We start from the raw sequence: 26,509 nt of genomic DNA, 5'->3' as shown, positions 1-26,509 counted from the left end.
CGAGTTGTGTGTCAGGTCCCGGATTCTGACCTCTTTGGTCAGTTTGGCGTCGTGGTTAACTTTAATCTGGGAGAACCGGGTTTGATTCCCCACTCCTCCACTCGCACCTGCTGGAGGACCTTGGGTCAGTCACAAGTTATTTCAGAGCTGTCCTTGAAACAGAGCCGTTTCTGTCAGAGCTCTCTCAGCCCCGCCTACCTCACAGGGTGTCTGTTGTGGGGAGGGGAAGGGAGAGGAGTCTGTAAGCTGCTCTGAGACTCCTTTGGGTAGTGAAAGGCCATGGGGCATAGATCCAATCTCTTCGTCATCTTCTTCTGCCGAAATCCAGTCTGCCGGGCCGGTCAAAGAAGAGAAGCCAAAGAAAGGCAAGAGAGGGAAGACGAAAGACGACACCGCCAAGAAACCGCCCCAGAAGCCGAGGGCAGGCCAGAGGGCGACGGAGACGGCCAGGGTCAAGGAGGGAGCTCACATCGAGTTGGAAGACGGTGCTCTGGAGGAGGAACCGGATGAGAAGGTAAATGCTGCCGTATAGCCAGCTCTAGTTCTTGCAACTCTATACTTTAACAATATATGTTTTACTTCTATTTAAGCATTGCTTAAACACTCTACTATTTTTTTCTAAGATATGTCTTCAGTTATATATAAAATTTATAAACTGGCATACAGAGTCCCTTATCCTTTCTTATTGTTTTGCTATAAGTCTTTGCCTTGAAGTTTTAAACTTACTCTTCCATTAAATCCATTCAATACGAGTGATGATTTTTCAGTGAACTTCCCTTATCAACCTTTATCACCCAAGAGTCCCCTAAACACAATTTGCTCTTTTACCGTTCTTGATAACATCCATTGTAAAAATGACCTGATCATTTTAAATTGATCCTCGATTAAGTGTATTCAGTACACTTAATTTACTGAAGTGTATTCAGTAAATTGATCTTCAGTTAAGTGTATTCAGGGGACAACAGTGGGAGGGCTTCTGGAGTCCTCCTGGCCCTGCTGGTGGACCTCCTGGTGGCCCCTGGTATTTCTGGCCACTGTGTGACCCAGAGTGTGGGACTGGAGGGGCCATTGGCCTGATCAACATTGGCTTCTCTTCTGTTCTTATATTTAGAATGAATTAAGGTTTTATGCGTGTATAAAAGCAAGTTCAAATACAGCCCTTTACACAAACATAATATTTCGCTAAAGATTGCTGAGCTCCAGGTGAGCCAGCAGGGGGCGCCCCACAAGGATGTTTTCATTTAGGCTCCGCATGTCTGGGCAGGAGGGGCTGCTGGCGACCTGTGAGTGATTCACTGGTCTTGGCCTTTTGCACCGGAGGGGGAGCCCTGCCCTTGCTCTGGGGCCCCACTCTGCTCCCTCCGGGGGCCCCCCACCCCCCATGTCTTCGGGCCTCCCCAGAGGGCTTCATGGGCAGGCCCTCATCCAGGCCAGACCGAGGAAGGTGACCGACGCACAGGCCTGTGTCCACCACGTCCCCTTCCCAGGCGCCCGGCCAAAGCAACGGAGGTGGCTTTAACCTTGCCAGGGGTGGGTGGAGGGATGCAAAGTTTGGATCACAGGGGTGGGGAGAGCCTGCCTGCCAATGCCGGCGACGGCTTCCGTGTGGTGAGGCGGGATGGGGCATTTGCCCTTGTTGCAGTTGTGAACACGATAAGAACAGAAGAGAAGCCAGTGTTGGATCAGGGTCCAATATTCTGTCACACAGTGGCCACAAATACCAGGTGCCATCAGGAGGTCCAGCAGTGGAGCCAGGACATTAGAAGCCCTCCCACTGTTGACCCCCCCAAGCACCAAGATGACAGTGCATCCCTTGCCCCAGAGCCCCTATCTAGACCTTGTGGCTGATAGCCACTGATGGACCTCTGCTCCATATGCTTATTTTAACTTTAGACTTTATATCTAATTCCCTCTTAAGAACATAAGAGAAGTCAATGTTGGATCAGGCCAATGGCCCATCCAGTCCAACACTCTGTGTCACACAGTGGCCAAAAATACCAGGTGCCCTCAGGAGGTCCAGCAGTGGGGCCAGGACACTAGAAGCCATCCCACTGTTCCCCCCCCCCGGCCAAGCACCAAGAAGACAGAGCATCCCTTGCCCCAGTCCAAGAGTTCCTGTCTGTACCTTGTGGCTAATAGCCACCGATGGACCTCTGCTCCATATGCTTATCTAGTTCCCTCTTGAAGCCATCCATGCTTGTAGCCGCCACCACCTCCTGTGGCCGTGAGTTCCATGTGTTAATCACTCTTTGGGTGAAGAAGGACTTCCTTTTATCTGTTCTAACCCGACCGCTCAGCAATTTCATGGAGTGGATTTCTGGTGGATGAGATTTCTGGTAGATGAGCTTTCAAGAGTCAGCGCTCCCTTCATCTGACCTTTTGACTCTCAAAACCTTAAGAACATATGAGAAGTCAGTGTTGGATCAGGCCAGTGGCCCATCCAGTCCAACACTCTGGGTCACACAGTGGCCAAAAACACTAGGGGCCCTCAGGAGGTCCAGCAGTGGGGCCAGGACACTAGGAGCCCTCCCACTGTTCCCCCCTCCCCCGGCCAAGCACCAAGAAGACAGAGTATCGCTTGCCCCAGACTGAGAGCCCCTATCTATAACTTGTAGCTAAGAGCCACTGATGGACCTCTGCTCCATATGCTTATCCCATTCCCTCTTGAAGCCGTCCATGCTTGTAGGCGCCACCACTTCCTGTGGCAGTGAATTCCAAGTGTTAATCACTCTTTGGTTGAAGAAGGACTTCCTTTTATCCATTCTAACCTGACTTCTCAGCAATTTCATTGCGTGCCCACAAGCAGTTCTTGTGTTGTGGGAAAGCTTGTGCACGGGAGCTTGCCGGGGGCTCTATGTGGTGGGCCCTCTGCTGGGTGTGGAGAGCCGGTGGGGGTAGAGGTCTCCCTTTGGCTGGGGGAGGGGCGGGCTGGCTTTTGGCCTGGATTCCCGGACTGTTTGCTTGGGGTAGAGAGGAACTCCCCTCGAGCCAGGCTTCTCTGCACCCTTTGGTGTCGTGGTTAGGAGCGCGGACTCTAATCTGGGAGAACCGGGTTTGATTCCCCACTCCTCCACTTGCAGCTGCTGGTGTGACGCTGGGTCAGTCACAAGTTGTCTCAGAGCTGTTCTCTCAAGGGCAGTCCTCGAAAGAGCTCTCTCAGCCCCACCTCCCTCCCAGGGTGTCTGTTGTGGGGAGGGGAAGGGAAAGGAGTCTGGGCACTGTGAGACTACAAGTGAAGGGCAGGATGTAAATCCAGTCTCTTTTTCTTCTTCTTTCTCTCCTTGACCGTTTTGTGTGCTTTCATCACAGGAGGAGCAGGACCAAGATCAGCACGCCAGCGAGGTAAATATGCAGCCTCGGCAAGGCACGAGGTCTCCCCGAACCCTAGCTTGGGAGCACAGGGCGTTCCCATCTCAGTTGGCTTCCTGCCCTCCTCCCCAGGTAGCCCTTGCGACCAAAAAGCCCCGAAATCCTTTGAAGTATAAACTGGGCACATAAGCAGCTCTGCGTTCTTCTTTGCGTCATCGGTTCTGTGTCTGTGCCAGGCACGGGGGGAGAGTGCTGAACCCCCACCTGCAGATCCCAGGCTCTGAGAGGCCAGTAGCAGCCATGCGCTCTCCAGCTGTCAGAACCCACAGCTCACAACGAAGTACACGCATTCAGGAACGGTTATACTTTTATTGCAAAGCTATAGATGCAGTAACACAGGCACTGTTAGGAATGGCGGCAACCAATAGAGCATAATAGGATATAGGGTGTTCGTATGCTGCGGTGGCTCAAGTGGTTAACACACTGAACTGCAGGCTGTGGAAGGTCAGTAGTTCAGCAGTTCAAGACCCGGGTGCCGCAAGACGGGGTGAGCTCCTGTCTCTAGTTCCAGCTCCTGCCAACCTAGCAGTTCAAAAGCAAGAAATTGCAAGTAGATAAATAGGTACCACTTCGGTGGGAAGGTAACAGCGTTCCGTGCACCTTGGTGTTCAGTCATGCCGGCCACATGACCACGGAAATGTCTTCAGACAGCGCTGGCTCTTCGGCTTGGAAACGGAGATGAGCACCGCAACCCTAGAGTCGGATTCGACTGGCTTTTGAGCAAGGGAACCTTTACCTTTACCTTTTTATGCACCCACCCACCCCATGGCATGGGCCAATTAGGCACCCTCCCGCGTGCTGGATAAGTCAGGCAACCGTCAGGTTTCTAAAGCTGAGAACCAGGAGTCTCTCACAGTACATAGGAGTCCTCCAGACAACACAACATCCTCCTGCACATCTGTAGAGATAAGCGTTTCAGCAGAGGCAGAACAGCAGGGATAGGAATGCAATAACAATTACCAAGACACAGAATGAACTCCCCAACCCCCATGGCAGCATAGCTGACACCAGCGCATCTTTGGAGTCGTAAGGGCTAGAAGTGCACACCCACCCAGCACAGATCGCAGGCGTCTGAGTGGTTCATACATGCTTTTTATAAGCACAGTTGCGAGCCGGCTTCAGTAACAACCAAGCTTTTCATAACAAAAGGCAAATGTCAGGCGCCACGTTATTGCTGAAGCTCGGACCTGGGGGTGTTGGCGGCGGGGGCGGCGAGGCGGCAGAGTCCCAGATTGTGGGATCGAGGAGATGGCCCCTTCCCGCTTGGCTTGCAGCGTCATGCCAAGATTCCCCCTTCCTTTCTTCCGTGAGGATCACTTCAGAGGGTAGCCATGTCGGCCTGCAGTAGACGAGCCGGATTTGAGTCCGGCAAGCCGTTTGGAGACCGACAAGATCCTCAAAGCTCTCTCGACTCTCGGGAGCTCATCCCCCACGAATCTTGTTGGTCTCTAAGCTGCGGCCAGACTCGAGCCGAGCTCTTGGTTCCCGCTCCTGGAGTTTCTTCCACACTGCCTGCTTCGGACGTCTTGCCCAGTGGGCTTTCTACAGCTTCGGAAGCGATCAACGCAGTTCTGCAACACAGCAGTCGTACCAAGGAGACAGTCAGCACCACGGGAGCAAGCCAGCAACACGGCCCTGGCCGGGGTGGTGGTGGTGGTGGTGAGAAGGACAGCGCCAGGCGACCGTTCCCCCTCGTTCCCTCCCCAGACTTGGCCTCTTTCTCCTCTGCTCCCCTAGAGAGCCAGTTTGGTGTGGTGGTTAAGTGTGCGGAGTCTCATCTGGGAGAACTGGGTTTGATTCCCCACTCCTCCATGTGCAGCTGCTGGTGTGACCTTGGGTCAGTCACAAGCTCTGGCACAGCTGTCCTTGAAAAAGAGCAGTTTCTGTCAGAGTTCTCTCAGCCCCACCTACCTCACAGGGTGTCTGTTGTGGGGAGGGGAAGGGAAAGGAGTTTGTCAGCCGCTCTGAGACTTCAAGTGAAGGGTGGGGCATAAATCCAATCTCTTCTCTTCTAGGAGGCGGAGGCTCTCTTTGACTCCCTGACCGGGCAGCCCCACCCTGAAGACATCCTCCTGTTTGCCGTCCCCTTCTGCGCCCCGTACACCACCATGACCAACTACAAGTGAGTGGCGTCCATGAACTGACCCGGGGGGGGGGGCGCTGCCCCAAGGCACCGGGCACCCTCTTCACCTTGTGTGTCTTTCCTCCCCCAGATACAAAGTCAAGCTGACTCCAGGCACCCAGCGGAAAGGGAAAGGTACGGCCCGGACGCTTTCTCCCAGCCCTTCTGTCCCCTCGGCCGGTGGGCTGAGCAATCTGTCAAGTGGGAAAAATGCCCGAGCGTTGCGGAGTGGGGTGGGCCTGCTAGGTCATCTGCCCTCCCTTCCTCTGGCTGATCCTTCGTACCTTTTATTTATTAATCTATCAATTATCAAGCCAGTTCGGTGTCATGGTGAGGAGCGCGGACTCTAATCTGGGAGAACTGGGTGTGATCCCTCACTCCTCCACCTGCAGCTGCTGGTGTGACCTTGGGTCAGTCACAGTTCTCTCAGAGCTGTCGTCTCACGGGCTGCCCTCGAAAGAGCTCTCTCAGCCCCGCCTTCCTCACAGGGTGTCTGTGGTGGAGAGGGGAAGGGAAAGGAGATTATCAGCTGCTCTGAGACTCTGTGGGAAGGGTGGCAAGGTTGCCACTTTTGGGAAAGTCAGGGGAAGTCAGGGAAATGAAAATTGGTCAGGGAAAGCCAGGGGAATTGGTCTGAAGTCAGGGAAAGTCGTCAGGGGAATTGTGATTAAAATATATTCAAGCAGTGGATTTTTGACCTGCCGCTGCAAGACCACGATCTGTTCTTGTGGCAAGTGGAATAGAGAAGGAGCAGAATACAAGTAGAACTCAATAATGCCCTTTCCCAACCCTTTTAGATAGAACGCTTATGTAATTTTTTAGTGTACCTTTAAAACAATAACAAAAATGTCGTGTCATTTGTTAGCATTCGGAGTTGACTTGAAATTTGTATCTTGGTGTAACTTTTGGTGCAATTGCAAAACAGACGTTGCTGCAGTTAATGTCGAAAGCAGCTGATATTAAATCTCTTTGACAAATATTTTTGCAGTTGAGACTTGTATAGTTGTAGAGTGGAACCTTACCTTGCATGAATGCAATACGACCAGTGTTCCCTCTAAGCTGATTTAGTGTGAGCTAGCTCACAGTTTTTTAGCCTCCGGCTCACACATTCTTGTTTTAGCTCAGGAAGGAGGGCTCCAGAGCAAACTAATTTATGCAGTAGAAGAGAAGAAGAAGAGATTGGATTTACACCCCGCCCTTCACTACCCAAAGGAGTCTCAGAGCGGCTTACAGTCTCCTTTCCCTTCCCCTCCCCACAACAGACACCCCCTGTGAGGTAGGTGGGGCTGAGAGAGCTCTGACAGAGACTGCTCTTTTTCAAGGACAGCTGTTATCAGAACTAGGGCTTGCCCCAGGTCATCCAGGAGCTGCATGTGGAGGAGTGGGGAATCAAACCCGGTTCTCCCGGATTAGAGTCCGCGCACTTAACCAAATCACCTGCTCACAACTCTAATGCCAGTCGCTCACAAAGTAGAATTTTTGCTCACAGGACTCCACAGCTTAGCGGGAGCGTTGACCTTTTCATTTTTAAACTTGTGGTTATATTTGACTGATGGTCAGGGAAAGTCAGGGAAATGAAAAATAAAATTTTAGTGGCAACCCTGGGCGGGGTATAAATCCAGTCTCCTCCTCCTCCTTTTCTCATAGTTCAAGGCCCTTGGGAGGCATCTGTGTGTCGCGCCTGGTCTGTGCAGGATCCTATAAGCCTGAGTGCCCGTTAAGATAAGCTGGGAAGACCGACTCAGGTTTCCCCTCTCTGGGGTGGGTGTTCAGGGATGTAGGGTGCGTGTGCAGAGCCTACAGCAGGGGGTCCCCCACGTGGTGACCGTGGGCACCCGCCACGTTTCCTGGCACCCGCCAAGTGCTTTTAGAAAGTGGGCAGGGCCAGGTGGAGCTTTTGCCCAGCAAGGATCCTGATTGGCCATTGGAGATCTTAATGGTCTGATTGAAAAAGCATTGCTTCGGCAGCAGCTGCCACCGCAGCACAGGCAATGAACAATGTGATCCCTTAGAAAGGCATCCTGTAAGCCCTGAACTGAAAGGAGCTGCGGTGGCTCAAGTGGTTAAGATGCTGAACTGCAGGCTGTGGAAGGTCGGTAGTTCAGCAGTTCGAGACCCGAGTGTGCCGCATGACGGAGTGAGCTCCCGTCTCTAGTTCCAGCTCCTGCCAACCTAGCAGTTCGAAAGCAAGAAATTGCAAGTAGATAAATAGGGACCACTTCAGTGGGAAGGTAACAGAGTTCCATGCGCCTTGGTGTTTAGTCATGCCGGCCACATGACCACGGAAACGTCTTCGGACAGCGCTGGCTCTTCGGCTTGGAAACGGAGATGAGCACCGCAACCCTAGAGTCGGATTCGACTGGCTTTCGAGCAAGGGAACCTTTACCTTTACCTTTTAAGCCCTGAACTGAATAGTCCAGGCCGGCCTGATCCCGTCAGGTCTTGAAAGCTAAGCAGGGCCGACTTCGGCAAGTACTTGGGTGGGAGACCTCCTTGGAATGCCAGCAGTTGGGAGGCGGCGGCAAGCTTCATTCTGCTGCCTCTCTGAACATCCTCCAGTCCCCCAGCGGGGGTCAGTCACCAGAGGTCGCCATGACTTCCAGATACACACAAACTCATAGAAACACAAAAATACCCAAAATATTAAAAAGTCATCCTGTTAAGCAGAAGAAGAGAAGAGATTGGATTTATACCCCGCCCTTCACTTGGAGTCTCAGAGCAGCTGACAAACTCCTCTCCCTTCCCCTCCCCACAACAGACACCCTGTGAGGTGGGCAGGGCTGAGAGAGCTCGGACAGAACTGTCCTTGAGAGAACAGCTCTGAGAGAACTATGGCTTGCCCAAGGTCATCCAGCAGCTACAAGTAGAGGAGTGGGGGAGTCAGACCCAGTTCTCCCAGATTAGAGTCCGCGCACTTAACCACGACACCAAACTGATAGCAGATAGTCTGTCTGAAATGCTAGAGCATTACTATTAGAATTAGGCATAGCATTTACTCCCCAATACTTTGGTTCGCTCCGCCTCCTGCAGCAGCCATTTTGTAGTTGTGGGCCCCCCCCCCCCGAGTCAAAGGGTACCGAGGTGGGGCGATCCCAGCTGCGATTTGCAGTTTAAAACAATAGCCGCTCTCTCCCGTCTTTGGGTCTAGCTTGACCCTTGTTTGCATGGGGGCTGTGGCTCAGTGACAGAGCACCTGCCTTTCCCTGACCTCTTTCATTGACTGGACGACAGGTCACGGGCAAGGCTCCCTTTAGCTTGCGAAGTCTTGGGAGCAAAAATTCTACTTTGCAAGCTGCTGGCATTAAAGTTGTGAGCGAGCAATAGGGCTCCTGCAGTTTGCTCTGGAGCCCTCCTTCCTGAGCGAGGACAAAAATATCTGCGGTGGAGTCTAAAGAACTGTGAGCCGGCTCGCACGAACTAAGCTTAGAGGGAACACTGGTCACAGGGGTTGGCAAAGACCTTTCAGGGCCTGAGTCCCCCGGAGGGCTGCTGCCAGTCAGAGTAGACAATACTGAGCAGGAGGGAGCCAGGGAGGGCCCGTAACTCAGTGGCGGAGGGCCCGCTTTGGATAAGACGCAGGTCCCCGGTTTGAACTGCTCGAAGGCAGCCTCATCTTTAAGTGAAGAAAGGGACGCTTCCGGCTTCCTCTTGGTGTCGGATCTCCGTCCTTCCCCCTCCCTGATGACTTTGCCTTGCGCCTTTAACAGCCGCGAAGACCGCCTTGCACAGCTTCATGCAGTCCAAGGAGGCGACCCCACGAGAGAAGGACCTCTTCCGCAGCGTGAAGGTGAGAAGCCCCTTCCTTCCTTCCTTTCCTTCCTTTCCTTCCTTTCCTTCCTTTCCTTCCTTTCCTTCCTTCCCTTCCTTCCCTTCCTTCCCTTCCTTCCTTCCTTCCTTCCGCTAGTCAGGAGTCCCTCCCAGCAGGTGGCCGGGAGGCTTCCCACGGGTGAAGCTGGTGCCCGAGGGCGCCTGATCTTTCCCCGCTGTGTGCTAGAAATGGGACTCTGTGGGTAACGGCCCTGGTGCCTCGCGTCCTTTTAGCTGGCTTGTGTCGTTCCTGGCAGTAAACAGACCCTTAGTTCTGCGTGCGTCCAGATTGGTCGCTCTGTAGAAAGGAAGGCTGTATGTTGTTGTTTTTTATGTGTGAAAAGAGCCTGTGTATCTGGGATGGGGAGCCTGTGTATCTGGGATGGGGGGGCAGGCTGTGCCTTCGCCCACCTCATCTTTCTCCATTCCCCTCTGTGGCTATCCAGGGCAAAAGCACTGAAAGTTTTTAAGCTGCTCCTGAACTCTGGGTCTTTTCTGCTGTGAGGGAGGTTAGGCTGGGAATGTGCAACTGGCCCAAGCTCACCCAGGAAGCTTTCATGGCAGAGTGGGGGATTCGAACCTGGGTCTCCCAGATCCTTGTCTGACACTTTTAACCGCCACACTACGATGGCTGTCTTTAGGAATTAAGAAATTAAACTATTCCCCCCCCCCAGTCCTCCCATTTTGCAGGATGATGGACTCCCCGATTGCTCCCTGCTCAGGACAGCCTTCTGAGGCTGAAGTGAGAGGCAGTGCGGTGCAGTGGTTAGAGTGCTGGACTAGGAGCCGGAAGACCCAGGTTCGAATCCCCACGCTGCCATGGAAGTTCCCTGGGTGATCTTGGGCCAGTCGCATGCTCTCAGCTTTACCCACCTCACTGGGTTGTTGTTAGGACCAAAAGGAGGAAGAGAAAAAAATGTGTCAGCTGATTTGGGTCCTCCCACCGGGGAGAAAGGCAGGGGAGGCATGAAGAACAGCAAACCAATGAAAAGGGTTGAGTGCAGTTATAGAGAGGAGCCGGGTACTTAAGTCCCCAAGAAGAAAGCGGCAGTTTCCTATAACCCTGATACTGTTTTTTTAAAAAAAAGATAATGCAGTTGCAATTTAACAGGGAAGATGGAGGGTTCAACTATTTACTCTCATGTAACTTTCCTGCCAACAATCCCCAAGAAAACCCCCTACCTTTTCCTACTGACGCTAGAATAAAACCTGTGGTTAGCTGTTAAAACTACCTGTGAGGTAGCTCTGTACCTCAACTGCAGCCCTCTAGCCAGGGGTCATTTCGTAGAAAGAGAGGTGCAGGAGCTCATTAGCATAACTCATTTGCCTATGCCACACCCCCTGACATCACCGGAAGTGTGTCAGAAGGCAACATCCATCGCTCAGGCTCCACTGTACTGTTTTGGATCGCTAGCTATGTAGGGGGGGGGGAAATGCAGATCTGTCCTTGCAGAGGAGGGAGAGCTTGTGCCTGAATAAAACTTGGTCTTAAAGGTGCCACTGGACTGTTTTGAACCGGGGGGTGGGGCTCTGCAGCTTACCTCGCTGCTTCTTGCTCTGACTGAGGGCTGCTGGGAGCGGGGGGCGGGGCTTGTTGCATGTGCCCGCCCCCTCGGCTCTTTACTGCCGGAGCTCTGCTCCTGTGCGCTCCTGCAGGAAATGACCCCTGCCTCTAGCTAACTAGCGTGGCACTGTTTTACTCTTTTGCTCAGGATACAGACCTCTCGAGAAACATCCCGGGCAAAGTGAAGGTGTCTGCTCCTCATCTCCTGCACACCAAAAAGAAATAGGAGGGGGGCGCCCATACAGGCCGCCACAACCCTGCCGCCGGGGGCCGCCTCTCCCTGACCGCGAGTTGGATGCCCAAGCTCAAGAAGAGCCCTCTTCCGGTTTTGCTAATAAAGTCCAATATGCCTGTCCTTGACTGTGGTTGTTGCGTAAAGACAGCAAAAATAGCCCCCGCTTCTGGCTTTGGACCGAGGGCTGTATTTGTGCATTTATGGGTCACATGTTGCCCCCCTTGAAGCCCCCCCAACCCCCTCTAGGGGGCAGCAGCAGCTGTGGCCTCTGGACATTAACACTGTGAGCGAGGCTGCCAAAGTGTTGTCAATGGGAGCGGGAAGGGATGTCGAAGCTGTGAAGCTGCTGCTGCCGCCAACATTTTCAGTCGTCTCCATGGGCAGCTATAATATGAGAGCGCCAACCCAGAGCACACTGGGAGATAGCTTGCTTTCCCCTCTGCAAGGAGTACCTTACGCAGATAGATTATGTGCTTATGTCTTGGGTGACAAACTTTATCCCATATCTTGTGTTTTGACTTCCCATTTTGAGAGGCAGTTTGGTGCAGTGGTTAAGCATGCGGACTCTAATCTGGGAGAACCGGGTTTGATTCCCCACGCCTCCACTCGCAGCTGCTGGATGATCTTGGGCAAGCCATAGTTTTGACAAGAGCTGTTCTCTCAAGGACAGTTCTGTCAAGAGCTCTCTCAGCCCCACAGGGTGTCTGTTGTGGGGAGGGGGAGGGAAAGGAGTTTGTAAGCCGCTCTGAGACTCCGAGTGAAGGGCGGGGTATAAATCCAATCTCTTCTTCTTCTTCTCTGGGTACGGCCACTGATGGTTTCCAAAGTTTCCCTTTTTTGGGGGGGTCTTTACTGCAAGAGGCTGTGGCTCAGCGGCGGAGCATCTACTTAGCATGCAGAAGGTCCCAGGTTCGATCCTCCAGTTGAAACGACCAGGCAGGCAGTGATGGGAAAGACCTCCGCCTGAGACCCTGGAGAGCGGCTGCCCGTCTGAGCAGACAATGCTGACCTTGGTGGACCCAGGGCCTGATTCAGTAGAGGCAGCTTCACGTGCTGTTCTTGTGAGTCGGTACTGACTATGGCTGTAGCTAAACGTCTGGCAGCAGAGGCTTCTATGTGAGAATGGAAGTGTGTGTGTGTGTAAAATGTGTCGAGTCACAGCCACCTTATGCAGACCCCATATGGGCAAGAGACGTTCAGAGGTGGTTTGCCACTGCCTGCCTCTGCTTAGCGACCCTGGACTTCTTCAGTGGTCTCCCACCCAAGGTTCCCTCTAAGCTGCGGAGTCCTGTGAGTAAAAATCCTATTCGGTGAGCCAGCGATTTGGCTGCTGTAGAAATTCGTTTGCTCTGGAGCCATCCCTTCCTGAGCGAAGGCAAAAAGCTGTGAGCCGGAGGCTGAAAAACTGTGAGCCAGCTCACCCTAACTCAGCTTAGAGGGAACACTGCTCCCACCCCAGTACTCATCAGAGCTGACCGTTCTTGGCTCCCGAGACCTGATGAAACCGAGTGAGCCTGGGCCATCCAGGGCAGGGCGAGAGATAGAGGTGGCCGGTCACCGCCTGCCTCTGCGTAGCAACCCTGGACTTCCTTGGTGGTCTCCTGATCCAAGTACTAGCAACGGCCGACCCTGCTTAGCTTTTGAGATCTGACGAGATCAGGCGGGGATGGTAGCAGAAGGCGGCACTTGTGAAACTGAGTCTGTCCAAGACCTCTGGGTCTTTGGCGTCGTGCGCCCGGCGGGGCGGGGGGGGGGGGGGGGGGGGGGGGAGAGGCGGTTCAAGTGAATCTCCGAGTCCCTCTGCACTTGCATTAAATACGTTTATTGCAAACATCTTTGTACACAAAAATAGGTTCTCTCTCTCTCTAAGCCATTCACATGCAACAAAAGAGGTCGAAGCCGAGAAGCGTCCGGTTACCCTACGACGATGCAAAGAAAGAAAACGGATATTATTAACCTATACAGACGTCACGGAGGGGTGGTCAGATGACGATTACATCTCTCGGTGGGCGGGCTCATCCATGCACCGGAGGGGGGGGGGAAGGGGCGGCCGCCGGGGGACCCCCGCCGCTTCCTAGGAGCCAGAGGTGTTGTTGCTGCTGCTGAAGCGCTGGTTGAGGCTGTGGAGCAGATGCTTGGGCAGGCAGTGCCATGAGCCGGCCAGGACCTCCTTGAAGCACAAGATGGCCTCCAGGCAGAGTCTACAGGAAGAGGAAGAGTTGGGGCACGGGGGGGGGAGAAACAGTTGAAATCCCCACGCCCGGAATTCTCTTTTGCCGGAACGCCCAGCCCCCAACTCCACTGGCCTGAGACTTTCACCGGCCAGTAGTTCCCAACCCCTGACATCTATTGTTTCCAGCATTTATAGTTGTAGTATAAGTTTATTGTCTTAGCCATCGGCCATAAGATAATACATCAGACTATAAAATGGTAATGTAAACAATAAAAAATATCAGTATACTCCTCCTACTTTGCATTAAATACTAAACTCATTCTGATTTTCCTTGTCGCTAAGGCAACTGAAGCCATTCTGCTAGAGACAGCGGTCAAGGTCCGAGAGTAAAAATTTGACCAGATCCAGATCGGAGAGTCCATTATGCTGCGGAATAATAGGGATATGATGTGCTTTAGCCTAGGGGCTTCATGCCATGGGCATCTCACAATATAATGTACAATATCATCGACTTCCCCCATATCACAAAGGCAAAGTCTAAGGGGGGTGGGGTGGGCAGGGATACCAAAGAAACGTCCAGTCCTGATCACTGAGGGCATGGATTGAAATCTTAAAGCTGTAAAAGCCGATCTTAATCCCAGGCTGGTTAACGTCTCTAAATACAGGGACCGACAGTGATCCTTTTTTAAAAAAAGCTTGAATAACGGTGCCCTTCCGGCACTCAAAGCGGCTCGTGGCATAAATAACAGTTACAAAACACATCAAAGGTGACTGTTTACTATGTCAATTAAGGACGGCCAATAAATAAAAACTGAATTAGTCAAGCGCAGTCCTAAATAAAACTGCCTCCGAGCTGCTTGCCGAAGATTGACAGTGAGGGGACCCGGCGCACCTCCCTGAGAAGAGTGTTCCATAATTTGGGGGGGGGGGCTGCCACTGAAAAGGCCCTGTCTATTGTGCCCGCAAAACGAGCATCTTTGATTGGTGGGAGAGTCGGGGGGGGGGGCCTCCCTGTGATCATAATTCCTGGGCAGGAACATAAGGGGAAAGAGAGTCCTTCAGATACCTCGGTCCCAAGGCATGTTGGTCTTTAAAGGACAAAGCCAACTCCTTGAACTGGGCTTCAGAGCCTTAGAAGAAGAGACTGGATGTATACCCCATGGCCCTTCACTCCCCGAAGGAGTCTCAGAGCGGCTCACAATCTCCCTTCCCCTCCCCACAACAGGCACCCGGTGAGGCAGGTGGGGCTGAGAGAGCTCTGACAGAAACTGCTCTTTTTCAAGGACAGCTGTGCCAGAACTATGACTTGCCCAAGGTCATCCAGCAGGTGCAAGTGGAGGAGTGGGGAATCAAACCCGGCTCTCCCATGCACTTAACCAGTACACCAAACTGGCTCTCCAGTAATTGCTTGAGTATTGATGGTCTCATGCTCCCAGTAGCTGGCCCCAACCAGCAGTCTAACCACATCGAAATGCCCGAGCCTGCATGGGTGAGGCCGCTGGGCTTCACTGCAATTCAGTGTGGGGGGGGGAGGTGCGCTTTGCAAAGAGCTCCTTCCTCTGCCTGGCCAGCGGAGGCTTCCCACCCCACGAAGAGGACAGCCAGGGCAGCATAAATCCAACGGGCAAAGTTTCTCCCATCCCAGAACCTGCTGCAGGCGGTCCGGCTGAGTCTATAAAGGAACAGACGCTCCTGGTATTTGGACACCCGTTCCTGGGGCTCCGTCACAGAGAAGACGGCCCTGACCCACTTCTCCATCTTAATCTTGTTTATACGGATGCGAGAGCTCTGGATTTTTTTCAGTGTAAATACCTTACAAGAGATTTCGGTTGCAGTGAAAACACCAGGATCTCATTACTGTGGGCCTGAAAAAGAGAGTGCGGACAGTTAGTGGGGGTGGAAAGCATTGCCAAGTCGCAGCCGTCCTGTGGCAAGAGACGGACGGAGGTGGTTTTGCCAGGGCCTGCCTCTGCAGAGAAACCCTGGACTTAGAATCATAGGATGTGAGAGTTGGGAGGGACCTTGCAGGCCATCTACTCCAGCCCCCTGCACTCTGCAGGAGCACAGCCGAAAGACAGCCCTGCAACATACTCGAAAGATGGTCGTCCAGCCTCCGCTTGAAAACGTCCAGCGACGGAGCATCCGCCACCTCCGGAGGCAATCTGCCCCACTGCTCAACCACTCTGACAGTCAGGAGGTTTCTCCTGATATTTAGCCGGTAACGACTCCCTTGTAATTTCCACCCATTAGATCTAGTCTTGCAATCCGGAGCAAGGGAGAATAGATCCGCTCCATCTTCTACGTGACAGCCCTTCAAATACTTGAAGACCGCAACCATGTCCCCTCTAAGCCTTCTCTTTCCCAGGCTAAACAGACCCAACCCTTTCAGCCTTTCCTCGTAGTAAGACTTGGACTCCAACCCTCTCACCATCCTGGTTGCCCTCTTCTGGTCACGCTCGAGCTTGTCAACATCCTTCCTAAAATGTGGTGCCCAGAACTGGACACAGGACTCCAGGTGAGGCCGGACCATAGCAGAATAGAGCGGAACTACCACCTCCCGTGACCTGGACACAAGGCTTCTGTTAATGCATCCTAAGATCCGCTCCATCTTCTACATGACAGCCCTTCAGATACCTGAAGACTGCAATCATGCCCCCTCTAAGACTTCTCTTTCTCAGGCTAAACAGACCCATCTCTTTCAGCCTTTCCTCGTAAGACTTGGATTCCAACCCTCTCAGCATCCTGGCTGCCCTCTTCTGGACTCGCTCGAGTTTGTCAACATCCTTCCTAAATTGTGGTGCCCCAAACTGGACACAGGACTCCAGGTGAGGCCTGACCACAGCAGAATAGAGCAGAACTACCACCTCTTGTGATCTGGACACGATGCTTCTGTTTATGCATCCTCAGATTGCATTAGCTTTCTTCGCAGCCACATCGCACTGCAGGCACATGTTTAGCTTGTGATCAACCAGAACACCTGCTCCAGCATTACAAGGAGGACTAACAGATGCTACCAGTCTTTTAACCCTTTCTGCCTTTCCTGGCGGGAAGCCTCTTATCCGATCCAGACTCAGGGACCTGGCCAGCATGTGGGAATGGGGGTCCTGGTCTCCCAACCGACCCAGGGCACACGCGCCATGCATCTTGGGGCCCAGATCCTGTCGTACAACAGCTATCCGTCTTTGCCCTCCCTAGTAGGTAGAACTAATAGTTATCTCTGCAGAAAAGCATCTCTGCCCCCCGACCTCATGGTGCACTTTATGGCCCTCCTCCGTGGTGTGCTTCAAAGAACCCTTACATCTTGGAATCGTAACAGAACCCTGCTTACGGGAGCCAGTCTGGTGTAGTAGTTAAGTGTGCGGACTCTAATCTGGGAGAACCGGGTTTGATTCCCCACTCCTCCACGTGCACCTGCTGATGTGACCTTGGGTCAGTCACAAGCTCTGGCACAGCTGTCCTTGAAAAAGAGCCGTTTGTGTCAGAGCTCTCTCAGCCCCACCCACCTCATAGGGTGTCTTTTGTGGGGAGGGGAAGGGAGAGGAGTTTGTCAGCCGCTCTGAGACTCCCTTGGGTAGTGAAGGGCCATGGGGTATAAATCCAATCTCTTCTTCTTAAGCTTACGTGACCTGACGAGATCCGGCTAGCCTGGGACGTCTGGGTCAGGGCATCGTTAGTACAGATCCCTGGGAACTAAACAGGTCCTTGGCCTGCAGCCCCGTTCCAGGGAACTGCATGATGGGAGGGGCAGATCTTGGGCCAGCCACACACTCTCAACCTAGCCTACCAGAAATATGACAGACAACAGCCAGTCTGGTGTCGTGGTTAGGAGTGCGGACTCTAATCTGGGAGAACCGGGTTCGATTCCCCACTCCTCCACTTGCACCTGCTGGATGACCTTGGGCAAGCCACAGTTCTGGCAGAGCTGTCCTTGAAAAAGAGCCATTTCTGTCAAAGCTCTCTCAGCCCCGCCTACCTCGCAGGGGGTGTCTGTTGTGGGGAGGGGAAGGGAAAGGAGACTGTGAGCCTCTCTGAGACTCCTTCGGGTAGTGAAGGGCGGGGGATAAATCCAGTCTCCTTCTTCATATAATACTGACATTCTGTCCTGGTTCTGATGATGTGGCTGCTGCCACCCAGATACTTCTCCTGCTCTGGTCAGAATCTGTGTTCAAGTCTTCTGCCTCTATGGTTCTTCCTGACTCTGTACTGACATAGCACACCAGAGCCGCCTGGGTCCTGGGGGGAGGTGCAACACTTCAGCGCCAAGTGTGCCCCCTCAGGGCCAGGTATTGCACACATTCTTGAATTGGCAGGACAGCAGCAACCGCCCCAGAACCAGTCCGCCTAAAGCAGGGATTCCTGGTAACTCTGAAGGCCGCCCAACTCAAGAGGCCTGTCGTCCTTATGTCCAATGTGTCCGGCTGAAGGACCACAAGTATTTCTGTCCTCCCTCTCCCCACATACTAGAACTTCAAGGCATCCAATGAAGCTGGTGGGCAGTAGGTTCAGGACAGACAAAAGGAAACACCACTTTACACAGAGAGTGATTGAAATGTCGAATTCATGGCCAGAGGATGTCACCATGGCCACAGGAGTAAACAACTTTAAAAGAGGATTAGATAGGTCCATGGAGGGTAAGTCTATCAATGGCTACTAGCCATGGTGGCTGAGGGGAACCTCCACGTTCAGATGCATTAATCCTCTGAATCCCAGAGCCAGGAGGCATCTAGGGAAGGCCTCGGCCTCTCTGCCCTGTTCTTGGCCTCCAGAGGAACTGGTCAGCTAGTGTGTGAAATGGGATGCAGGATTGGGTAGACCACTGGTCTGATCCAGCAGTCCTTGGCCTCTCTGCCGTGTAGTTGGCCCTCCAAAGGGACTGGTTGGCCACTGAGTGAGACTGGATGCTGCACTGCATGAACCAGTGGTCTGATCTAGCAGGGCTCTTCTAATGTTCTTGCCTTGACTGGAAGGAACAAGAGTCATTTGGTGTTTCTGCAAAGGTGTGTCTACCCCACCACCCCAGCAGTTACTGCTTTTTGATGGGCAAGTAAATTGTTAGCACAGCCGCCGAAGACGATCACCTCTCCTTCTTCGCTGGCACAAGCTGTATGCCAAAGCCTGAAACAGATGAGCCAAAAACCAAGTGTCAACGTTGAATCCAGGGACGGCAGAGATGCAGACTGACTTTAATGGTACTGCTCTTACAGCCGATTCGGCACTGAACAGTGTCACACTAAGACTGGGGGGAAAGAAAGGAGGACATTTGATTTAATACATGTGTCCATATAATATAAAAATTTAATGATTTTTAATATTTATCAATGGAGAAAAGAACTTGGCAACTGCCAATGTAATATTAAAACCCACCCCTGCTAAAAGAAACCTCAAATTATCCAGTTCACACCTAGAGTCCTGGATATAAGGTTTTATCCAACCATCTCTTGCCTCATTAAGCAAATTACAGTTGAACAGACCATGTTGAAGAATGCTCCCTCTAAGCTGTGGAGTCTTGTGAGCAAAAATTCTACTTTGTGAGCTCCTGGCATTAAAGTGGTGAGCGAGCGATTTGGCCGCTGCATAAACTAGTTTGCTCTGGAGCCCCATCCTTCCTGAGCCGAGACAAAAATGTGTGAGCCGGAGGCTAAAAAACTGTGAGCTAGCTCACACTAACTCACCTTAGAGGGAACTAGGGGTCATTTCCTACGGGAGCCCACAGGAGCAGAGCTCCGGCAATAAGGAGCCCAGGGGGCGGGCACATGCAACAAGCCCCGCCCCCTGCTCCCAGCAGCCCTCAGTCAGGCCATGTTGGCACTTTTAAGACCACGTTTTATTCAGGTACAAGCTCTCCCTCCTCTGCAAAGACAGATCTGCACGTTCTCCCCCCCCCTAGCTAGTAATCCAAAACAGTCCAGTGGCGCCATATAAGACCAAGTTTTATTCAGGTACAAGCTCTCCCTCCTCTGCGAGGACTGATCTGCGCCCCCCCCCCAATAGCTAGCAATCCAAAACAGTCCAGTGGAGCCTGAGCGGTGGGTGTTGCCTCCTGACACACTTCTGGTGACGTCAGGGGGTGTGGCATCTGCAAATAAGTTATGCTAATGAGTTATGCTAATGAGCTCCTGCACCACTTTTTCCCTGGAGGGAACACTGGTTGAAGGGTGTCTGTCTGGCCAGAACCGCCCTGGCACAGTCGCTCAGCATAAGGCACCTTATTTAAGCGTCCCGATAGCTCCCCTGACGGAACAGCATTTATTTATTTATAAATTCAATTTATAGCCCCCCACCCCACCCCCGGCAACGCCAGCTCAGGGCGGCTCACAATCAGGCAATCTAGCCAGCATCAATAATCGTCTGTAGCGTGGGACTGTCAGGAAATTGAAACAGGCTGGGAAGAGATTGTGGCAACGTTAACCCTAACCATAAAGGTGAGCACCCTCTGCGTGCTCTGATCACGGTGCTTCTAGTATCCCGTTTTCCCAGACAGCGTAAGACTGAAGAGAGAGCAGCGGAAGGCCCTGGTTCTTTCAGGTCGCGAGGGGAGGAGGTTCCTGGAGTCTGGATACGACTGTCAAAGTGGGACAGCGAGGAAAGCTGGCGGGAAGACAGTGGGTTCCTTCGACGCGTGGCGTTGGGAGGAGTCCTACGGATACAGCGGACCGCCAAAGAGACACACGAGTGGGCTCTAGATCAAACCAGGCCTGAACTCTCCCTAGAGGCCAAGATGGCTAAAGGGAGGCTGGCGTACTCTGGTCACGCGATGAGAAGACAAAAGACTCACCGGGAAAGACAAGAGTGCTAGGGAAAGTGGAAGGCGGCGGGAGCAGAGGAAGACCCAACCGGAGACGGATTGAATCAACCAAGAAGGGAGAAGGAGTAGAAGGTGAAGAAGAAGAGGAAGAAGAGACTGGATTTATACCCCACCCGTCACTACCCAAAGGTGTCTCAGAGCGGCTTACAAGCTCCTTTCCCTCCCCCTCCCCACAACAGACACCCTGGGAGGTAGGCGGGGCTGAGAGAGCTCTGGACAGGACTGCCCTTGAGCCAGTTTTGTGTAGTGGTTAAGTGCGCGGACTCTAATCTGGGAGAACTGGGTTTGATACCCCACGCCTCCACTTGCAGCTGCTGGATGACCTCGGGCAAACCATAGTTTTGTCAGAGCTGTCCTTGAAAAAGCAGTTTCTGTCAGAGCTCTCTCAGCCCCACCTACCTCACAGGGTGTCTGTTGTGGGGAGGGGGAGGGAAAGGAGTTTGTCAGCCGCTCTGAGACTCCTTCGGGTAGTGAAGGGCGGGGTATAAATCCAATCTCTTCTTCTTCTTCTTGAGAGAACAGCTCTGCCAGAACTACGGCTTGCCCAAGGTCATCCAGCAGGTACATGTGGAGGAGTGAGGAATCAAACCCGGTTCTCCCAGATTAGAGTCCGCGCACTTAACCACTATACCAGACTGGCCCTCCGTTGGCAAAACCTGAGCAAGGTAGTGAATAAGAGGATGTTTTGGAGGTCACTCATTCATACAGTCATCGGAAGTCGGGAAGCAACTGGACGGCACATCACACACACACACACATAGAGACCACGGCTGGCCTTGTAGGCATTCTGATGCAAAGTAATGATTTCTGCTCCACTCCTTACCGGGGTTTCTCTGCATAATTGTGCTGAAATTGTATCCACTTGTTTCTACTGATGCAATAAATCCAGGCGTCACCTGAAATAGACAGAAGAGAGGTTTGGACTTGGAAGTGCTTCCTCGTGGATGCCGGAACAAGCTGCGTTCAGATTTGGTTGATGACGGAGCCTTCAGACCTGCAGGCATCAAACGTGAAGCCCCTCTCTTATTTTTTAGCTATTCAGACTGTTCTATTTAGGACAGCATTTAATTAAAGCAGCCCTCAACTGGGATTTTAGATTTTGGATTTAAGCTTTTTTAATGCTTTCACGTATTGTGTTAATATTTCAAGCCGCCCTGGGTTCCGCAGGGGAAATGCTGGCTGTTAAATATTTTAAATGAATAAACGAGCAAAGAATTCTTGGGCTCCAAAGGCAGGCAGGAACCTCAGAGTACAGAGCGCCCCAAATTCCGTGCCGACGCAACCAATTTGGCCAAATTGATTATTCTTGCATATATGAGTTCAGTGTCCATTAATTTATTCTGCTTCCAAGATTCAAGGTTTTAAATAACTTTCCGTAGGAGGGCCCTTCTGGACATTTGGGCCTGGCGGGAAGTACTTACTCAGCGGCTGCTTGTCGGTGGTGAACCCGCCGAAGAGGAAGAGGTGGTCGGACGACACCGGAGTTAACGAGTGCCAGGAGCGGCCGACGGGGCACGCCCCTTGCGTGACGCTGCAGATGGGGAAAGGCCAAGTCAGCGTGGTTTGAGATTGGGGCTGGGCTTGAGATGCCTGAATGCCTCCCCGCCCCCGGGCAGCAGGTCACGCTCCTGGGCTTGGGGGGGGGGGGGGCTGGGGAAACAAGGCCGATGATCTCGTCCAGAAAAGAGTTCTCAGACTCAGCACTCCCATCCAGCTTGGGAAGAAGGTGCCAGGCTGGCTGTGGCCTGTCACAGCTGCAAGGTGTGCATTAGGGATGTGCGTTTGGTTCGCACCGCCGAAAATAGCTGATTTGGCTGATTTTCGGCCGGCCACTGGCCGAATCACATTCTGTAATCTGATTCGGCCAGCCGAAAGGAAACCGACGAATCATTGGCTAGCCCGGGCGCCAGCCCTCGGAGGGAGCCCGGGCAAGTCAGCCCTTGGAGCAATGCTCCCTCTAAGCCGTGGAGTCTTGTGAGCAGAAATTCTGTTTTGTGAGCTACTGGCATTAAAGTTGTGAGCGAGCGATTTGGCTACTTTGGCTCTGGAGCCACATCCTTCCTGAGCTAAGACAAAAATCTGTGAGCCAGAAGCTGGAAAACTGTGAGCTAGCTCAGAGTAACTCAGCTTAGAGGGAACACTGCCGTGGAGGGAAGGCAGTTTAAACCAAATCGAATCGGGCCGAATTTATTTTATTTTTTTGCACACCCCCAGTGTGTGTGTGTGTGTGTGCGTGCGCGGGGGGAGGCTAAGCCTCTACTCCATTAACGCTGGAGGAGGAATGACAGAGCTGTTTTTGAATGGTGTCCCCACAGATGAAGCACACGGAGCTGCTTCCTACTGAATCAGACCACTGAGATTCCACCAAGGCCAGTCTTGTCTACTCAGACTGGGCAGCCGCTCTCCAGGGTCTCGGGCAGAGGTCTTCCCCGTTAACTGCTACAAGATCCCTTTTAAATGGAGATGCTGCCAGGGATTGAACCTGGGACCTTCTGCATGCCAAGCAGAGGCTCTGCCACTGAGCCACAGCCCCTCTTCACAGCTCTCCAGGGTCTCAGGCCGAGGTCTTTCCCATCCCCTCCTGCCTGGTCCTTTTAGCTGGAGATGCCAGGGGTTGAACCTGGGCCCTTCTGCATGCCAAGCAGAGGCTCTGCCACTGAGCCACAGCCCCTCTTCACAGCTCTCCAGGGTCTCAGGCCGAGGTCTTTCCCATCCCCTCCTGCCTGGTCCTTTTAGCTGGAGATGCCAGGGGTTGAACCTGGGCCCTTCTGCATGCCAAGCAGAGGCTCTGCCACTGAGCCACAGCCCCTCTTCACAGCTCTCCAGGGTCTCAGGCCGAGGTCTTTCCCATCCCCTCCTGCCTGGTCCTTTTAGCTGGAGATGCCAGGGGTTGAACCTGGGCCCTTCTGCATGCCAAGCAGAGGCTCTTCCACTGAGCCACAGCCCACCCCCAAAACATATTCAGTTCCCAGATACAGCCAGACAATCGGGGGGAGCTCGACAGCTACTCACATTTCACACCACTCCCACGTATCCAGGTTGAGATAGTAGAGGTCATTCATCCGAGAGTCCTGATGTGAGAGAGAAAGAGAGAGACGCGCGGTCTTAGAATGGTCCGCCCCGCGGAGACACCCGCCTTCCCACTCTGCCGTTCTGCTTACTCGATATCTGCCCCCGAAGACGTAGCCTCGGTTCCCGACTGTGGCACAGGCGTGGGCGGCCCGGGGAGAGGGCAGTTTGCCCTGTGGGGAGAAAGGCAAAAGGCATTATTCAGAGAGCATGCTGGGACTCGACAGCCCACCAAGGGAGTGTTGCGGGCAAAATATGTCACTTTCAACAGAACTCCCTGCCCCACTGGATATGTGAGATTACACACACTTTCAAGAGAAGAAGGTCAAAACCCTTTGGACAAGAGAGACTATACAATTTATCAAGATCTTATAAATTGGACTGACATATAACCGATTTGAAAGGAACAGGAACTTATTTTAAATCAATTGCAAAAGAATATACATATAAAATAAGGTGGAATATAGAAAATAGATAATTACACACTGTATGACTTAACTAGATACTTTAGTGCTGAAATGGAACCCCCCCAATCTGTGTGTGTATGGCCTGGTTCCACCCACTTTCTAAAAACATGTGGCCTGCACCAGAAAAGGTGTCGGCGGGTGCCACAGCGACCACAGGCACACCCTCCGGGGACCCCCAACGAGACGAGGACGAGACTCAGAGCTCCTTGTCAATACACTACGCTGATTATTAAAAATGCACGGCTTCAGAAAGGTAACACGCAGCGGTGGCTGGGAGACTGGGCAGAGGGGGTCACCTTGCTGTCAAAGGAAAAGGTCCTTACCGTCGTGACGGGCTGGCTCCACGTAAAAGTCTCCGTGTCCAGCATGTGGACGTGATCGTTCCATCCTCGAGGAAGGCCTGAATTCTTTAGGCAGGAACACAGAGGCCGTTAGAAGCTGTGCAGTCCCTCTCGATTGCACAGCATTTTCAACAATTTGCTACCTTGAGCAACCACATGACATCCCCGTACCAGCTCCTCCTCTCTGTGGCCCCCGCCTTGTGGAATGATTTGCCTGAGAAGGCCTGGACGAACCACTCCCTTGGCTTTCCACAAACCCTGCAAAACTGAACTGTTCCAAGAGGGCTTTTGGGCACAGGCAATAGAGGGCTGCTGCAAATAAATGATCCACAAAGTTGCTTGGATGAAGTATTAGGGACTGTGGCCTATACTACTGCATAGAGCTTGCTGGAACTAGGGCACTGCTATGGAATTCTGCATCATTTAATTGTGTCAGGTTAATACTCTTGCTTTGCTTCAGTCCTGATTTTAGGCTTCTGTTTGGTTACAACCCTAATCCTTTGGCATCGTTCACCGAATGTCCCATCCTGTCGATTGGATGGACTCATTCTGTGTACTCTGCCTTGCGTGCAAGTGAGAAAGGCGGACCATTCAGTTTGGTGTAGTGGTTAAGTGAATGGACTCTAATCTGGGGAAACCGGGTTTGATTCCCCACTCCTCCACTTGCACCTGCTGATGTGACCTTGGGTCAGTCACAAGCTCTGGCACAGCTGTCCTTGAAAAAGAGCAGTTTGTGTCAGAGCTCTCTCAGCCCCACCCACCTCACGGGGTTTCTATGGTGGGGAGGGGAAGGGAAAAGAGTTTGTAAGCCGCTCTGAGACTCCAAGTGAAGGGCGGGGTATAAATCCAATCTCTTCTTCCTCTTCTTCTCTAATATAAATAAATAAATTTGTCTCTTTGCCCAGTCACATGCTACATTTGACCGTGTTCTTTCAGGATTTATTAAGAAGAAGAGGAGATTGGATTTATACCCTGCCCTTCACTACCTGAAGGAATCTCAGAGCAGTTTACAATCTCCTTTCCCTTCCCCTCCCCACAACAGACACCCTGCTTGAGGTAGGTGGGGCTGGGAGAGCTCTTTCGAGGACGGCCCTTGAGAGAACAGCTCAGAGAGAACATGTGACTGGCCCAAGATCACCCAGCCGGCTGCATGTGGAGGCGTGGGGAATCAAACCCGGTTCTCCCAGATTAGAGTCCGCGCTCCTAACCACTGCACCAAACTGGCTCCATGAGTTTAGACTGGATTTACTCTGCATAGGATTGCACTGTAAATTATGCAAAAATTACACAGGGGGCTCCAACTTGCAGCAAGCTATACAAGTAGCCTAGGCCACAGCCTCTAACAATCTATCCAAGTAACTTTGTGAATCATTTAGTACAGTGTAGTACAGTGTCTGTGTAGAAAAGCCCGCCTGGATAATTCAGTTCTGCAAAGCTTGCAGAAACGAAGGAGTGGGAGCCTTCCTGACTTCCTCAAAATCACCTTCTTATTCGTCAGCTTGTTCCAGCATTGGCAGAAGACAAAGGATACCAGTGGAAAGGATAAACATATAGAGCAAAGGTCCACCAGTGGCTACTAGCAACAAGGTATAGGTGGAACACTCTGTTTGGGGCAGTGATGCTCTGTCTTCCTGGTGCTTGGGGGGCAACGGCGGGAGGGCTTCTGGAGTTCTGGCCCCACTGGTGGACCTCCTGATGGCACCTGGTATTTTTGGCCACTGTGTGACACAGCGTGTTGGACTGGATGGGCCACTGGCCTAATCAAACATTGGCTTCTCTTATGTTCTTAGGTGGAGCAGAGACCCCTGAGTGGCTATTAGCTAGCAGGAATAGATGGAACACTCTGTCTGGGGTAGTGATGCTCTGTATTCTTGGTGCTTGGAGGGGGCAACAGTGGGAGGCCTTCTGGAGTTCTGGCCCTGCTGGTGGACCTCCTGATGGCACCTGGGTTTTGGCCACTGGGTGACACAGTGTGTTGGACTGGATGGGCCATCGGCCTGATCCAACATGGCTTCTCTTACATTCTTATGAGGGGACTGGATAAACATATGGAGCAGAGGTCCATCAGTAGGTATTAGCCACAAGGTATAGATGGAACACTCTGTCTGGGGCAAGTGATGCTCTGTCTTCTTGGTGCTTGGAGGAGGCAACAGTGGGAGAGGGCTTCTGGAGTCCTGGCCCCACTGGTGGACCTCCTGATGGCTCCTGGGTTTTGGCCACTGTGTGACAAAGAGTGCTGGACTGGAGCGGCCACTGGCCTGATCCAGCACAGCTTCTCTTATGGTCTTAAGAGCTGCTCTGAGAAGTCCTTTCATAACCTTATCCTGCAAGATGGAAGCCGACATTTTTATCTTTTGCAGAACAACTGTTGCGGGTTATAAATAAAGGCATGGACATTCTCAGCAGGATTGTTGCCTTTGGCAACTGAGCAGACCCGGACTGAGAAGACCCTGGAGCAAAAGAAGCGTGACTTACCCAATAAGAGGTTTCATCAAACTCGAACGTTCCGATTTGCTCCCCTTCGGGGTAGTACCCATAGCCGCCAAAGAATATCAGC

General features: G+C 52.5%; 2 protein-coding genes across 2 annotated transcripts in view; one reads left to right on the top strand and one right to left on the bottom strand.

Moving 5' to 3' along the window:
• The window catches only part of NEMF (nuclear export mediator factor), a 66,387-nt gene extending 55,150 nt beyond the window's left edge, over positions 1-11,237 (top strand). The window contains exons 28-33 of the mRNA XM_015425608.1: positions 329-514; positions 3,310-3,342; positions 5,385-5,491; positions 5,583-5,626; positions 9,199-9,278; positions 11,011-11,237. Of these exons, the coding sequence (XP_015281094.1) occupies positions 329-514; positions 3,310-3,342; positions 5,385-5,491; positions 5,583-5,626; positions 9,199-9,278; positions 11,011-11,088 (528 nt within the window). The 3' untranslated portion in view covers positions 11,089-11,237. The remainder of the gene's footprint in view (positions 1-328; positions 515-3,309; positions 3,343-5,384; positions 5,492-5,582; positions 5,627-9,198; positions 9,279-11,010) is intronic.
• Positions 11,238-12,983: 1,746 nt separating this feature from the next.
• The window catches only part of KLHDC2 (kelch domain containing 2), a 29,340-nt gene continuing 15,814 nt past the window's right edge, over positions 12,984-26,509 (bottom strand). The window contains 9 exon segments of the mRNA XM_015425613.1: positions 12,984-13,298; positions 15,083-15,135; positions 18,298-18,385; positions 20,899-20,971; positions 21,497-21,606; positions 23,088-23,146; positions 23,237-23,317; positions 23,935-24,018; positions 26,428-26,509. Coding sequence (XP_015281099.1) covers positions 13,172-13,298; positions 15,083-15,135; positions 18,298-18,385; positions 20,899-20,971; positions 21,497-21,606; positions 23,088-23,146; positions 23,237-23,317; positions 23,935-24,018; positions 26,428-26,509 — 757 coding nt within the window. The 3' untranslated portion in view covers positions 12,984-13,171.

The sequence above is a fragment of the Gekko japonicus genome, unplaced genomic scaffold (genome assembly GCF_001447785.1).
Source record: "Gekko japonicus isolate JY-2015 unplaced genomic scaffold, Gekko_japonicus_V1.1 scaffold961, whole genome shotgun sequence".
Lineage (NCBI taxonomy): Eukaryota > Metazoa > Chordata > Lepidosauria > Squamata > Gekkonidae > Gekko > Gekko japonicus.
This window is presented reverse-complemented; position numbering and strand designations above follow the sequence as displayed.